This window comes from Asterias amurensis, chromosome 4 (assembly GCF_032118995.1).
Source record: "Asterias amurensis chromosome 4, ASM3211899v1".
Lineage (NCBI taxonomy): Eukaryota > Metazoa > Echinodermata > Asteroidea > Forcipulatida > Asteriidae > Asterias > Asterias amurensis.
The window spans coordinates 4,529,547-4,545,629 of record NC_092651.1 but is presented as its reverse complement, the minus strand read 5'-3'; the positions used below and the strand labels follow the sequence as shown (position 1 = coordinate 4,545,629).

At 39.7% G+C, this 16,083-nt stretch overlaps 2 protein-coding genes across 2 annotated transcripts; both read right to left on the bottom strand.

Moving 5' to 3' along the window:
• Positions 1-418: 418 nt before the first annotated feature.
• LOC139936317 (thyrotropin-releasing hormone receptor-like) lies at positions 419-2,896 on the bottom strand. The gene has a single exon (XM_071931112.1). It carries the CDS (start codon positions 2,662-2,664, stop codon positions 1,528-1,530), a length of 1,137 nt encoding a protein of 378 aa, XP_071787213.1. The 5' UTR covers positions 2,665-2,896; the 3' UTR covers positions 419-1,527.
• A 9,640-nt stretch (positions 2,897-12,536) lies between these two features.
• Positions 12,537-15,838, bottom strand: LOC139936199 (neuromedin-U receptor 2-like). The gene has a single exon (XM_071930964.1). It carries the CDS (start codon positions 15,618-15,620, stop codon positions 14,523-14,525), a length of 1,098 nt encoding a protein of 365 aa, XP_071787065.1. The 5' UTR covers positions 15,621-15,838; the 3' UTR covers positions 12,537-14,522.
• Positions 15,839-16,083: the final 245 nt, after the last annotated feature.

Genomic DNA, 16,083 nt, shown 5'->3' with positions numbered 1-16,083 from the left:
GAAGGGACGAAGATTTCGTAGACTTTGTTCATTCGGGACATTTAAAGTAATATCGAAATCAAATAATATCAAAGTCTCATAGCGCACGTATCTACTAAACAAGGTACTCAAGGCGCTGAGTATATACAAACTTTCAGAAAGATAGGTTATTGCAGTGATGAATTCTGAGACCCAATTATGTAGCACCTTATAAGGGTTTACAAGGTGCTACGGTGCATCGATAAGTGCACTGGGTTCTTTTACATGCGTTACACAACACATGGGACCAACGGCCTTACGTCCCATCCGAAGGATGAAGCAATGGTCAAGTGTCTTGCTTAAGGACACAAGTGTCACTCACGGCTGGGGATTCGAACCCACTTTGCTGAGTTACTACAGCAATTTACAAACTTATTCATAAGTTTTCTTGTCACTTCATTATCATCAATATTGGTGTGGAGATAAAATATTATTTCATTTTTTTTTTTAATTATAAATAATTCCCTCAGCTTGAAACTCAACCGTTATGGTGAGATAAAACGATTTAAGGATACAATTACTTTGGGTTCTAAAGTAAAATCCATCCGTTGAGTCATTAGACAAACACATTTTTTTGCAATGTATTTCGATCAGCAAAAAGGAGATTGCATTTTCAATCCGAGGAAGGACAAAATATAAGCACTTAAAAGCACTGGACACCTTCGGTAACTACTCAAAATAATTGTTAGCATAAAACCTTACTTGGTAACGAGCAACGGAGAGCTGTTGATAAGAACAAATATTGAATGAAACGACTCCCTCTGAAGTAACGAAGTTTTTGAGAAAGAGGTAATTTCTCACCGAAACATTATAAAAGACTTCAGCTGAGGTACTTCAGTAGGTATCTGAAAGCACACAAATTGTGTGCAACAAGGTTGGGTTTTCTTTCATTATTCTATTGCAACTTCGATGACCAATTAAGCCCTAATATTCAGGTTTGTTATTTTATGCATATGTTTGGATACACCAAGTGAGAAGACTGGTCTTTGACAATTGCCAACAGTGTCCGGTGCCTGTAATGACTAACTATAACTAACTACATAAAAACAACGCATTAAGCTTTCGTAGCAACAACCATACCTCATTAGATGCAATGAAGGGGACAAGCCCAGTGTATTTTATATATTTATACATAAGAAAGTAAGATGCCCATAAAAATGAGGGGGAAATGTGGTAGAACCGAAATGGTACTTTTGATACTAACAAAAAGGTATGTTTTTGACAAATTTCCACTGAGGTCTGAAATTTATTTTAGTTTAACATACAATTTAAATAACAATTTTGATTATTTTCTCATGTTCTAATGTGGAAGAGAAATCCGCAAAACTGTTCTTTGAGATGTTAAAGTTATCCTGCTCAGAAAATCCTTTAACAAATGGACATTTTCAGCGGGGATAAAGAATACTAATTTTGGTTTTACCCATATACGCCGATGTGTTACTGTTAGCACTGTATACTCAGTGCTTTCCCGAGTTCGAAGGAAAAGTAATTGTAAGATTCTGTTTAATGTCAAGAATTGAGAGTTGTCACGTCCAGCATGGAGGTTGAGTCCACTCGACGAGTCTTCCGGCAAAACGTGAAGGCTTGTTTATAGGCACGTCGAATCCTGGCGTTAGTCATGAGATAAATGTACGGGTTGACTGCAGGGTTGAGATACAGCAAGACACGGTTGACCACCAGGAGTTTGTCAACTTGTTCTACAGTCAAGACGTAGTTTAGTGTTTGGTTGACGATGACGAAGGCGAAGGAGCTACACTGGAACGGTGCCATCAGGGTGAAGAACACCACTCCGTTCACGATCAGCATTCGGGTGACTTGGTTCCGAACGCGTTGGCGTTCCGCTTTCTTATTCTTCTGTGCCGTGGTCTGATCGTTCGCAGTCCCGGTCCCCACGACGCCTATTCGGGTATGGAGAGCCTTAATGATAAGGCCGTATAGGGTTACGTTGATGATGAGGCAGACGAAGAAGGGAACCGCTTGCAGACCATTGTGGAAGTCGATCAACCAGGATGCTTCTGGTAGACATCTACCGAAGACTGCTGGGTGTCTGGAGAAGTCTTCAGTGTCGGGCCATATAGTGCACAAACCCATGAAGTTAGACCAGCATGGGAGTAAACCAAGGCCGAACACCCATGCCATTCCCCATACAAATGAGACCAGCTTGATGGTGCGTTTCTTGCCAGCGATCAGTCTGTGCTGGATGGGTCTGCAGATGGCGTAGTATTTCTCAATAGTCACTAGAGTAACGAGGCACAGCCCAACAAAATACGACACGTCTAAGAGCGTGTACACCACAATACACCCCATTGTTCCGAGGATGGCTTGATCAGCGGCCAAGGGGCTGGCTCGATACCGGGCGATTTTCTCTGAGACACCGATGACGAGGAAGCTAGTGTCCGCTACAGCCAAGTTGGTCAGGTAGATGTTGGTGACCGTCCACATGCGACGGACGCGTGCCATAACGAAGAGGAACCCTAGATTACCAAGCAGGCCTACAGCCAGAATACACGGGTTGACTATCATGATGATAACGGTGTCGATTGTCTTATACAGCGTGAACTCATTGGCTTCGTCCTCATAGAGAGAAAGATCCAATGTGTTGTTAGGTGTGCATGAGTTCGCAATGCCACTTGCCGTACTACCCATGCTGAATAAGTGTCTGTGACTGATACTCTATAGCAAGAAGTCTTCCTGGACCTTAAAATGTTTCCATCTGCTGTATGTATGTCGCTCTATTGCAATAGATGCAGTTTTTTCTGTAGCTTCTGATAGCATCAAGGGCTTCAGCACATTGGTGAGCTACCGCAGCCCAAGTAAAACTCGAGTGATGTGCAAACTCATATAGCTGCCAACTTCTCCAAGTTATATTCTGTAGGTCTGTCTTGTACAATGATCTACAACATCTCTGCCGAAGATCACATCAATGGTTCTCGTCGTATTTTGTTCCCTGGCAGCGCTGTGTAAATGATGCAACTATACTCCGAGTTACTTGTTAACCACATTATGCCGTCAGATCATGATAATATAGTAGTCTGTCCGGCCTGTCCCTAGTGATAATGATAAAGATATCACTATTTACTAATCCGCTTAACCTGAAACAACACATCTGCTGAAATTCAAACGACTGGTACTATTTTTAGGTTTAAATAGTTGACAAAATATAGGTGAACAAATCCATTTAGGCCTACCTTGTTTTTCTTCTCCTGAAGACAAGCAGAGTATACTCTTCGAAACGTCGAGACCAAACCGGCTCTGTTCAGAGCCATCATTCCAACAAAAGATATTTACACAAGGTTGTACCCGCAAGCTTACTATGAAATAGTTTCTTCCAATGTATCTCCTGATGAAGACGAGCAGAGTATACTGTTCGAAACGTCGACACCACACCGGCTCTTTTCAGAGCCAACACTCACCCTACAAAAGAGAGTTACACATGGTTGTACCCGCAAGTTTACTAATTATTTATAGTGTCTTTCAATTTATCCACACCAGCTGATCCACACCATGCGAGCAAAGCTTCAAACAATACTTAGGCCGCCCTTCATTAATGTCTTAACAAGCGTTTGCGATGGGTCTAGTCTTGTCTCAAAGTACTCCAATGTTAAAGGTTGGTCTTGATTCAGATCTTCAAGGGTAACAGTTCCGTATGAAATCCTTGAGAGAATATCTTGTGTTTGAATCCGAACTCATGTCTTGCAAGACATGTCGAGAAGTAAAAGCTCGCAATACACAACGTACACCAAATGAAGAGGTAAATCATTAACGTACAATCTGAGAGTCACTTGCCTTAACATTTTAATAAGTTAAAAATCTTATTAAAGTGAGCGCTGGTAATACTAAACCATGGCAAAGGTTTTTATTTCTGTTTTCTCCAAAGTACAATGCCCATTTTGACGAGTCAATATCCCTGATACTTGATATCTTATACTGGACCGGTCCACTATGTATCTAGGAGGGAGATAAGGTTCTTATAATGTTCACTCATACTTCGTAATACTAAATCATGGCAAACTATTTATTTCACCCTTTTCTCCAAAGTGCAGTGCCCGAAGTGCAATGGCCGATTGAGAAGTCAATATCCCTGATACTTGATATCTTATACTGGACCGGTCCACTATGTATCTTGGAGGGAGATGAGGTTCTTATTAGTTATGTTCACTCACACTTCTCAATACTAAATCATGGCACATTATAGTTATTTCACTTTTTTCTCCAAAGTTTAATTGACGAGTCAATATCCCTGATACTTGATATCTTATACTGGACCATTCCACTATGTATCTAGGAGGGAGATGAGGTCCCGTAGTAGTTGATAGGTTTGGGGTTTTGGTTGAGGGACCGAAAATAACTATGTTCACTCATAATTCGTGCACATCAGACATACAGACCAATACCCAACTGTATCACTCTCTGGTAAAGTGGATCCAACATTATTATCATTATGCTGCCACCTAGCGTCCAAAAGTCTTCAATTATATTAACTTAATTCTGTCGTACAGATTTAAAAATGATTTGTTTTAATGAAACAAATAATTTGGCCACAGTATCACGAGAGGGCGCACAAGTTGTGTTTCAGGATTCTCCAAACTTGCATTTGTCTGTTACATAAACATCCCTCCATTTTCCAAGCGAAATATGACAAACTTTAAAAAAGCCAAAATGTACCAAATCTCCTCAGACGTTAAAAGACAGTGGACACTATTGGTAATTACTCAAAATAATTATCACCATAAAACCTTTCTTGGTGACGAGTAATGGGTAGAGGTTGACAGTATAAAACATTGTGAGAGACGGCTCCCTCTGAAGTGACTTAGTTTTTGAGAAAGAAGTAATTTTCCACGAATTTGATTTCGAGACCTCAAGTTTAGAATTTGAGGTCTCGAAATCAAGCATCAGAAAGCACACACCTTCGTGAGCCAGTGGTGTTTTTTTCTTTCATTATTATCTCGCAACTTTGATGACTGATTGAGCTCAAATTTTCACAGGTTTGTTATTTTATGCAGAAAACTAACTAGTCTTTGACAATTACCAATAGTGTCCACTGTCTTTAAACGCATGAACACGCCCGGCTGTTATCCTTAGTACACAATTTGTGATCACAATTTGTGCATGTTAATATTTCAAAGTAAATTATTGTTAGGCTTGGTGCACCAGTCTGCCCTTTATTGTGGTGCACCCTGTGTAATGCTTCTCGCAAGGAAAATGTTGTTACCTACAAAATATGCAGCTCTAACGACTTGAAACCAAGTCTAGACCTGATTGGTTTTATGGTTTCCGCATATTAACTTCCTTGAAAATCTTGAAATCACGAGCGCACGTTTGATTTGATTACTCGTTTGTTCCCCGTTGGTCTTTTGGTGTACATACGTTTGTTTGCCCGCGTGATTCTTGTCGTCAAGCGCCTGTTTACTCTGGCTGTCATAAAGTACGTATCGGATAGACTCACCTTGATCAGGGCCCAATTTCATAGAGCTGCTAAGCACAAAAATTTGCTTAGCATGAAATTTCTTCCTTGATAAAAACAGGGCTACTAACCAAAGTTGCATATTACTTGTTACTGGTAATCAGTTGTTGTTTGTTGGTCCTGAAAATCACGTGGAAATTTAGATGGTAAGCCTGTTTTTATCAATGAAGACATTTTATGCAAAGCAATTTGTTGTGCTTTGCAGCTCTATGTAATCGGACCCTGGGCCATCTTGCATGTTCGATGTGGATTTACATTGTGACGTCATTCAATTTCGTGCAGTAAGCACCCGAAGGGTAGCATGGCCTTTTGAGTGCGACGGTTGGCATTGCTATGAAATGGAAACCGCACAGTAAGGACATAATCGACCGTTACGCGTTGTGCATGCATCAACAAAATATTTATCACATTAAGTTATCGTTAGACCGCAGGACTTGCCATCACAATGTTGAGGGTTCGAATCCTACCAAGCTAACCACTGATTTCACAATGACTAGAATAAGTGCTGTTGTCTAGTTACTGAAACACAACTTCGTAAGTATAGGCGTGCCATGAAACCAATGTTGTTTGTATGAGAGAGATTGGCTGTTGCCAGCTTGGTGTTTATATCCCCTTGTGGGAGTTTGCGAAGTTCCTTCCCTGGATGGGAGGATCTTAACTAACAGACTCTGTCATAAATAGTTTTGTAGTTAACCTTTTAGAAGAATCGTCAGTTCTAAATTTGCAGCAGAGTGTTGGTTCGAGTCACATCACTTGTGTCATTAAGCAAGACACTTCACTTTGCTTCGTCCTTCGGATGGGACGTACAACCGTTGGACCCGTGTGTTGTGTAACGCATTTAAAAGAACCCAGTGCACTTATCGAAAAGAGAAGGGGTTGCCCCAGTGTTCCTAGTTTGATTGGCTGCATATTGCATTGTAAACCATTACATGTTGCTTTTGTAAAAGGAATTGTAGATCTCATAATTCAAACATATACCCACATCCCCTTGCAGGAAAATACTGAATGTTAAAGGAACACGTTGCCTGGGATCGGTCGAGTTGGTCTTTGAAAAGCGTTTGTAACCGTTTTTTATAAAATACATATAGGTAGAAAGATGTTGTAAAAGTAGAATACAATGATCCACACAAACATGCCTCGAAATTGCGTGGTTTTCCTTTTACCTCGTCGACTAACACGTCGGCCATTTATGGGGGTCAAAATTTTGACCCCCATAAATGGCCGACCATGATAGTTCGCACAGTAGAAGGAAAACCACGCAATTTCGAGGCAAACTTGTGTGGATCATTGTATTCTACTTTTAAAACATCTTTCCAACCATATGCATTTTATAAAAAACGGTTACAAACGCTTTTGTTTTGACCAACTCGTCCGATCCAAGGCAACGTGTTCCTTTAAAGTGCCTTGAGTGTCATTGAGTGACGGATATGCGCTATATAAGAAGCCAATATCATCACCATTGGTAGTCATATTATTCAATCGTAAATGACAAAACTCCTTTTAGCGTTTTTTAACCAATAGCATCACTTAATTATGTCTTTATTGTTGGAAGTAATTACATGCAGATACTTAATATACAAGGTCTTATTGTTAATCTCAAATCGGAAATTGAAGTTGCGTTTAGTTGAAACCACTTAATTCTGAAACTGCATGCTAGCGTCCCAAGGCTAGAGTTTATGTACAGTATAAGATGTTAGGTTAGAGTGAAACTGCATGCTAGCGGCCCAAGGCTGGAGTCTGTATTGAGTATACGATGTTGGGTTGTAGTGATGTATCCTGCAGAGATCTACTTGAATTAATTGCAAGAAAATTACATCGACCCGTTAAGACCAATTAACGTTGTAAGGCCTTCTAGAATATATTAACGCTCTCGTGTATGACGAGTCAGTAACCCTCATGGACTGTACCAGATTCTTTGTGCATATAAAATACACAATTCGTGGACCCGGTTTTATAGGGAAAGCATGGGGAAAGTAACAGATCCATACCCAGACCCACCCCCCCCCCCCACCCACCTCTATCCCAAGATTGCTCTATCCCAAGCAGAATATTCACTATACTTGGTTATAAAACAGTAATTTGCCTTTCAGCGTGTTGTATGTCTTAAAGCCATTATACACTTTCGGTACAGAAAAGAAGAAAAAAAGTTCACAGATTTACAAATAACAGGGTTTACAGAAGGTAATGGTGAAAGACTTCTCTTGAAATATTATTCCATGAAATTCTTTACTTTTTGAGAAAACATTTAAAACAATATCAATTCTCGATAGCGAGAATTACGGATTTATTTTAAACACATGTCATGACACGGCGAAACGTGCGGAAACAAGGTTGGGTTTCCCGTTATTTTCTCCCGACTCCGATGACCGATTGAGCCTAAATTTTCACAGGTTTGTTATTTTATATAAGTTGTGATACACGAAGTGGGGGACATGGACAATACTGTTTACGGAAAGTGTATAATAATGGCTTTAAGACGTTATCGCACAATGAGACCTTGAGCTTGTTTAAAGACTTGACACTAAGGCTAGCACAAACTTATTTGGTATAACGAGCAATGGAGAGCTGCTGAAAGTAAAAAACATTCTGAGAGGCGGCTCCCTCTGAAATAACGTAGTTTGAGATAGAGGAAATTGTTCACTCAATTATTAGAAGACTTCAGGCCTGAAGCCTTTTGAAGGATTGAAAGGACACAAATTTGTGCAACTAGGGTCGTTTTCTTTCTAGTTTCTCTTGCAACTTCGATGACAATTTGAGTCAAATCATACTTTTTGTATGCATGTATTATGCTGGGATACACCAAATGAAAATACACGGTCTGTGGCAATTACAAAGGGGTCCGGTGCCTTAAACATCTCAACCCGAATCAGTCAGCCTCATTGTCTTGACATTCAAGGCTAACTTCTCGATCTACCTACCCCCCCCCCCCCCTTCAGATGTCGTCATCGCCCCCACGCATTTCGTTGATATATGGTCGAAGCTCTACCATGAGCATTATACTAAACAATCCAACGTTGCGCAGAATAGTAATTTGTGAGCATCGCATTTCGGAACACAAATTTGTATAGGGGAATTGCCAGACGTGTTCTGGAACTAATGATGTCAATATAGTTCCTGTAATTATGGGGAACAAACTAAAATATTTGTACTGTTTTCAAACATTGAGTTTTGCACATACAATATCAATCTTGTAAAATGTCCCTACATCACCTCTCAGCAAGCCTAGAGGACCAATTTTGTAGGGTCCTTGTCGTCCTATGTCGTTGGAATCACATGGTCACAATATTGGGCAACATTAACACTGCTTGAAATTCTTTTTTGGGGCTCTCAAATCTGTCTAATAACCTATAATATTTTGAGGGCCTTTAAAAAAAAACCGTAAAGCCGTTGGTCCCGTGCGTTGTATATTTAACGCACGTAAAAGAACCCAGCAGGCACTAACATTTGTCGCTAAGAGAAGCGAAGGGGTTCGCCCCGGTGTTCCTGACTGTGGCTGCTTAATGCGCCGTAGCACCTTGTAAACCCAAAAGTGCTACATAATTTGGTCTCTGAATTCATAACTTCAATAACCTATTCTGTAAAAATGCATGTGCTAAGCGCCTTGAGTACATTGCTGGTAGACACGTGTTATATATATATATGACTTCGAAATTATTATTTATGAGTAATGTGTAATGGTGATAAGCTGATGTGACAACCATTGTAATGAGCTGATGTTATGATTCGTTAAATACGATTTCAGTGTGTTCTTTCAACCGCGTATTTTACCAGCGTGTGCCATCCCTTGAGTACAGTTTTAATTTGTTGATTCAGTTGCTTTTCAAGGGCTTTGTCGCCTTGGCCAGCTACTAAGAATTTCTTGTTTATCGTGCCATTTTCGAGTTCATGGCTGTCTTCTGCGCAGACTTAATTACAAGTCGTTAGTCAGTGTTTATTGTGTAGATGCCAGCGCCATTACAAGCGCCATTGATCTCCAAAACACACATCATGCCGTTCATGCAACAGTCACAGTGCGATTATACATTCATGCAACGGCCGTAGGTAGCACGTTTGCGACTGACTCACAAACATATTGGGATCGAGGATGCGTGTACCTTCCCTGCAACTACAGTGGGAACGATCAAAAAGCGGCGCGCGGATGAAGACTCACACTTTCCGAGGATTGATTTCAAGAGGGTGGGGGGGGGGGGGGGGGAGTTACCACCAGTAGCGCCCGCATCCTTTTCTCGTTCCTGAAGGAAATTCACTCCATTTCGATCGTTGTCCTTACAAACAAGAAAATCGATTTTCAAGTAATTTTATTCAAATGTGCATCTATAAATCGATCAGAAACGGAAGTGTGGTTGAACTGCTTATTTTGCACGCTCTGCCTCTTCTGTAACAATGACCCAATTTGTACCTCATTTGACACCATTGACTGGAAAAATGTAGACGTTACACACAACAAATACTGTTGTTGGCAAAAAAGGTGCAAAAAAAACCTTGAATTAGTTAACTCGATCAAAGTGCAAGTTGGCACTAGAAAGTTAAGACGAAACTCAATTTTTGACCCGGTACAGATTTTGGCCCACATTATAAACGAACTCGAAGAGTGTGTATTATCTCGGATGTTGTGCCATCTCTTTCTTTTATTAAAATAACATTTTAAAAAGCTGGGTCAATATTTCCATTTGAAAGTACAAATTATTTTTCTTCTAAACACTTCCTTCTACAGCGACAAACAGTACCGCTTTAAAAAATAATAATAATAAAACCACGAGGTGGCACAGAGTTGTGCAGTTGTTTTTCAACATTTGTTTTATATTATTATTTTAAGCCCCGCTAGGCACAGACAACAATTATTCTACCCAAACAAAGCAAACATTTCCTTGTTTTCTGTAAACAAGAATATCACTCAATGTCCACTGCCTATAAAGTAACTTTACATGTTTGACAAACCGTGTTTTTTCTGATGTCAACATTATTTTAGCAAACAATTTTTTGGTAAGTAACTGTGTTTTACAAACCCAGTTTCCTGAAGTATTTATAACAAATCTTTTTGATTATGAAGTCTATTGACAAACCTCTTTTTTTATATGAAAGCATAAGCCCCTATATTCACACAATCGTGATTTTATAAGCGTTTAGTAAACCTTAGGTTTTCAAGCATTTTCTTTTATTAAAACCACTGGTATGGACTAGTTCATTAAATCAGATAGTTTTTAAATTGAAAAACATATTTACTTTAATAACCAATAACGCATTTGTCTTTAGCAAAAATATAATAACTTATTTACATAACAAAAAGTACATGCACCAAGTACAGCCCATTAAAAAATATAGCTAGCCATTAAACACTACTGTCATCCAAATGACAAGAACTATCATTAATTTAAAGTCCTGCAGTATATATATATTTCTACTTAAAGGCAGTGGACACTATTGGTAATTACTCAAAATAACTATTAGCATAAAACCTTACTTGGTAACAAGTAATGGGGAGAGGTTGGTAGTATAAAACATTGTGAGAAACGGCTCCCTCTGAAGTGGAGTAGTTTCCGAAAAAGAAGTAATTTTCCATGAATTTGATTTCGAGACCTCAAGTTTAGAACGTGAGGTCTCGAAATCAAGCATTTGAAAGCACACAACTTCGTGTGACAAGGGTGTTTTTTCTTTCATTATTATCTCGCAACTCCGACAACCAATCGAGCTCAAATTTTCACAGGTTTGTTATTTTATGCATATGGTGAGATACAGCAAGTGAGAAGACTGGTCTTTGACAATTACCAATAGTGTCCACTGTCTTTAATCATGTAACATGAACTAGATTCTGAAGTACAAATTACATGTAATGTTCGACAGATTAAGAGTCAACCAGTGCGTGCAGTTTTATTAATTACAAAAAATCGAAACTACTTGATGGATAGTAGGATTTAATTATTTACACGTTGTCTTCCGTTTTACAAAACTACGATTTTACATTGCTAAATACAGAATTTAAGACTCTACTTAAATAAATGGCAATAACCTGACTCCGATTAGGTATTAACAAGTTATTAGGAAAACACATGAATTTAATATCCACCACAAATTCAATTAATAGTTAACTTATTGTCGGTAGGTTGTTTTCACGTTGGAGCCCATGTGTTTAGTCATGATTTATCTGGGTACACTTGTTTTTATCAATAATGACAAACCACAATTGTTTTCACAGATCATTCGTAAAATATTCCCTCTGCCAAAAAAAATAATTGTACAAAAAAGAGGGGGGGGGGGGTATTTAGCTTCCAAATCTTTATTACTTTACCAAAGAAGATCACTCCATTAACTTCTGGGTCACTAAGTGACCAAGATCCGGGTCCAGTGATGTGGCCTGCCGTCGATCTACCAAACTCTTCCTATCTTAGGACTAATCTTAGGACTAATCTTAGGACGAGTTCAGTTCCGTATCCGAAGACGTGGACGCATTGAACCCATCCTTAAGACGAGTAAGTCGTCTTAACTCGAGATAGGATTAATCCTACACGCCGATTTCTGGCCCACAGTATATGACCCGGAATATATCGCAAAGTGACCAAGAAATGGGTCAAATATGATGGAGCAATCGAGTTAAAATCAATTTTTTAACCACTTTCCGGGTCAGCCCGCTCGGGAAGTGGTCAGGCCTAATGGGACCCAGAACAAAGGGGTGGATCTCACAAAGAGCTTGGTCTAGTCGTAGCTTAGATAGTTCCATGGGAGATATTATACAAACTTAAGGCTAGTCCTAAGTTATGACCATTAACTTGTCCTAACTTGAGATAAGACTAGTTTTAACTTTTCGTTAACGAAAGATTCTGTTTTAGATTATCTCCAGGGGCCAATTTCTCATAGAGCTGCATAAGGAAAAAATTTGCTTAAAGGGTCTAATGTAACTTTTAGAGGACAAAAAATCACAATGTCCACAGATTTACACTAAACTTACACAGTTTGAAGTTAATGAAGTAGAAAGCTTCCCTGAAAATATAACGTGCTGAGGTGCTGCAGTTTTGGGGAAATGAGTAAAACAATGTCATGAAAATAATATCCGTCTTATTAGACGAAAATTATTTTAAGCATTTACAAACGTACTTTCATGACATTGTTTTACTCATTTCTCAAAAACTACAGCACCCCAGTAAGTAATATTTGAAGGGAAGCTTTCCACTATCAAACCCTGTAAGTTTAATGTAAATCTATGGACATTTTGAAAAAGTACCCAAATCCTTTAAGCACAAAAATAGCTCGCTTATTTTTCACATGTTACAGGCCAACATTTCATGCCATATACATTGCTTGTGACTGGTATTTAGCTGTTGTTTACTTAGCATAACAATTGAGTGGAGTCTTGGCCGGTAATCTGATTTTACTAAGCAATGATTTTTTTGCTTAAGCAAAATGTTGTGCTTAAGCAGCTCTATGAAATTGGGCCAATTTCAGAATCCTTTGTTGTAATTGCGGTAAAGCACTTTTTTTTTTAATTTCAAGTATTTTGTTTACACGCTTGTTTGAGATGTTTCTACTTTAATTACCTATCCGACTGGTACCAATTCTGTTTGTCCACCTGCCGTTTGTATCTATAATTAAATTTGTTACGTTGGACTGTCTGACCTACTATTGTCAAAGGAAATTGTTCAATCAATAGGCTGAAATGTACTTGAACCTGTTAAGTGTACACACTTACGCTCATTGTTAAAGGTATTTTATAGTCCTGCAGGGTGAGTGGTCACAGACAGAGTTTATGTTTTGTGTGAAAAACCACACATGAAATAACGAACCTGTGACAGTTTGGGCCCAATCCATTGTATATGAGTCATGAGAAAATAGTGTAAAACAATGCACAATTTTCAGCATGCAAACAAAGTCCTTAATTTTAGTGGTACCAGCCGAAATAAGCTGTTCGGGTTTGAGATACAGATTCCTCGAAAATGACTTCATTTCTGGGGGAAATTATTCACAGAAAATGTGGTTCTAATATGAACTTCATCAGACGCTCTCAGTCTGAAATGAAACACAAATATTGTGTGTTCTTACCGACCTTGTATATACGCCTATTAACCTTCAAAGCACTGGGTACTATTTGTAATTACTCAAAATAATTGTTAGCATAAAAACTTACTTGATGAGTAATAAGGAGCTGTTGATAGTATAAAACATTGTTAGAAACGGCTCCGTCTGAAGTAACGCAGTTTTTGAGAAAGATGTTAATTCTCAATATAATATTTAAAGACTTCAGAAGCATTTTATTATGCATCTGAAAGCACACAATTGTGCAACTATAGTTTTTGTCTTCTTCTTCCACTATTCTCTTGCAACTTCAAAGACCAACGATACACCACGTGAGAGAACACATGGTCGTTGACAATTATCAAAGTTGTCCAATGCCACCGCATTGCAAAGTATCAAAATATTTCACAACCATGATTTCAAGACATTTTTGTATGAAAGGCCCGTTCTACCGTTCCTGATTTGAATGATCATGTGGGTTTAAAATAACCTTAAAGGATTTTAATACCTTTTATAGATCAAGTTGTTGGCCATGATATGACACTAATCCGCACTCACTGTGAATGGAGATGTATATTTAATATAATTTACCTGTAGAAGTTTCAGCTTCAATCAGTTTTTGAGAAAAAAGTAAACAATCACGTTGTATATGCTTACATAATTTTCGTCTCCAGAGACGACAATTACTTTTGTGACATTGTTTTACTCATTTCTAAAAAAAAACTACAGCACCTCAGCATGTTTTATTTTAGGGGAAGTTTTCGTCTACACTTTTATCTTCAAGCCGTGTTAGCGCACTTAAAAGTAAATCTGTGGACATGGTGTTTTGTTTCGCACAAAAAGTACCCAAACCCTATTAAGGAATATACCTTTATCATGCTGCCTCCATCTTGGTCATGTTCCTCGTATCCAATAACAATAATGAATGCTAATAATCAGTTTGCAAATAGGAACCAGACTATTTCGTTCTTCCAGCCTCGGTTTGGTAACATTGATATCAATGGGAGAAATTCAAGATGGCTGCACCGTGGTCTATTCAGAGCATCGAGCCAACAGTGTTATCATTGGTTGTTTTGGATTCCTCTGAATGGTGTCTTTTCCCCTTGCAAGTAAACGCCTCATGGAAAGCAGCTCTGTATCTTGGGTTGGTCAAGTTGTATATGAAGGGGTTCAACACTGGGTTGATGTATGTAAGGATGCGACCCACCCACTGTGCGTTGTTGAAGTGTTCAGCCGAGAGAGATGCCCCACTACGTTGTGAGATAGTCAGAATGAAGGAGAGCAGTTGGAAAGGTGCGAGACAAACGAAGAACGCAACACCGTTCACGATCAGCATCAAGGCGACCTGGTTGCGAATCTTGAGTCGGCGGAGCTCCTGGGCGCTGCTCTCGGTTGACACGGTACTCACCTTCTGGCTGAGGCGCATGATGATCTTCACGTAGAACACCACGTTCAGAGTCAGGGCAACGAAGAACGGCACGGTCTGAACGATGTTGTGGAACTCTACATACCATGTCACGATCGGTTGCTCTACTTCAATCGTGTCTGGGAAGTTTTGGAACTCCTGATCTTGAGGCCATTCCACGAAGAACTTTTGATTCCCCACCCGTGTTGGGAGTAGGACTAAGGCGACCATTAAAGCTAGAAGCCACACCCCGATGATGAGCTTCGTGGTGCGTTTCATCCCGCCGATCAACCGGTGTCTGAGAGGGTGGCACACGGCGTAGAACTTCTCCAACGACACCAGGGTGACGAGGAACAGGGACGCGAAGAAGCTGAGATCCAGAAGCAACGATGTGGTGACGGAGCCAACATGGCCGACCGTGGACTGGTCAATAATGACCGGACTCCCGATGTAATTGGCAAGCTTCACCGATACCGCAACGGTCAGGAATAATATATCAGCCACTGCCATGTTGATGAGGTACATGTTGGTGACCGTCCACATTCTAGGGACACTGGCCATGACAAACAGAAAGGCAATGTTACCGATGAGACCCAGTGCTAGGATGCAAGGGTTGACGATAGAGATTATAACATGATCTGTATGGGTGTACAGCAACCCACTCGGCAGATTCGAGTAGTTGCTAAAGTCATAAAAAGACCCGCTTGTGTACGAATAACTCGATTCCATTTTCAAATAAGAACTAGCTCTTAAAACTTGGAAACAAAATAGTTTGTAACTGTTTAGCTGACAGAATGGAAGTCCTTGCACCTCAGCTTTCTCGTGAAGACGAGCAGAGCATACAGTTCGAAACGTCGAGACAAAAACTGGCTCTTCTCCGAGCCAACACTCCTCTCGAAACTTGGAATTAAAATAGTTTGTAACTGTTTTAACTATCAGAATGGAAGTCCTTGCGCTAACGAAACAGCCTCAGCATTCTCATGGAGATGAGCAATGTATACTGATCGAAACGTCGAGACCAAACCGGCTCTTCTAAGATCCAACACTCCTCTCGAAACTTGGAATTAAAATAGTTTGTAACTGTTTTAGCTATCAGAATGGAAGTCCTTGCGCTAACCAAACACCTTCAGCATTCTCCTGAAGACGAGCAGAGTATACTGATCGAAACGTCGAGACCAAACCGGCTCTTCTC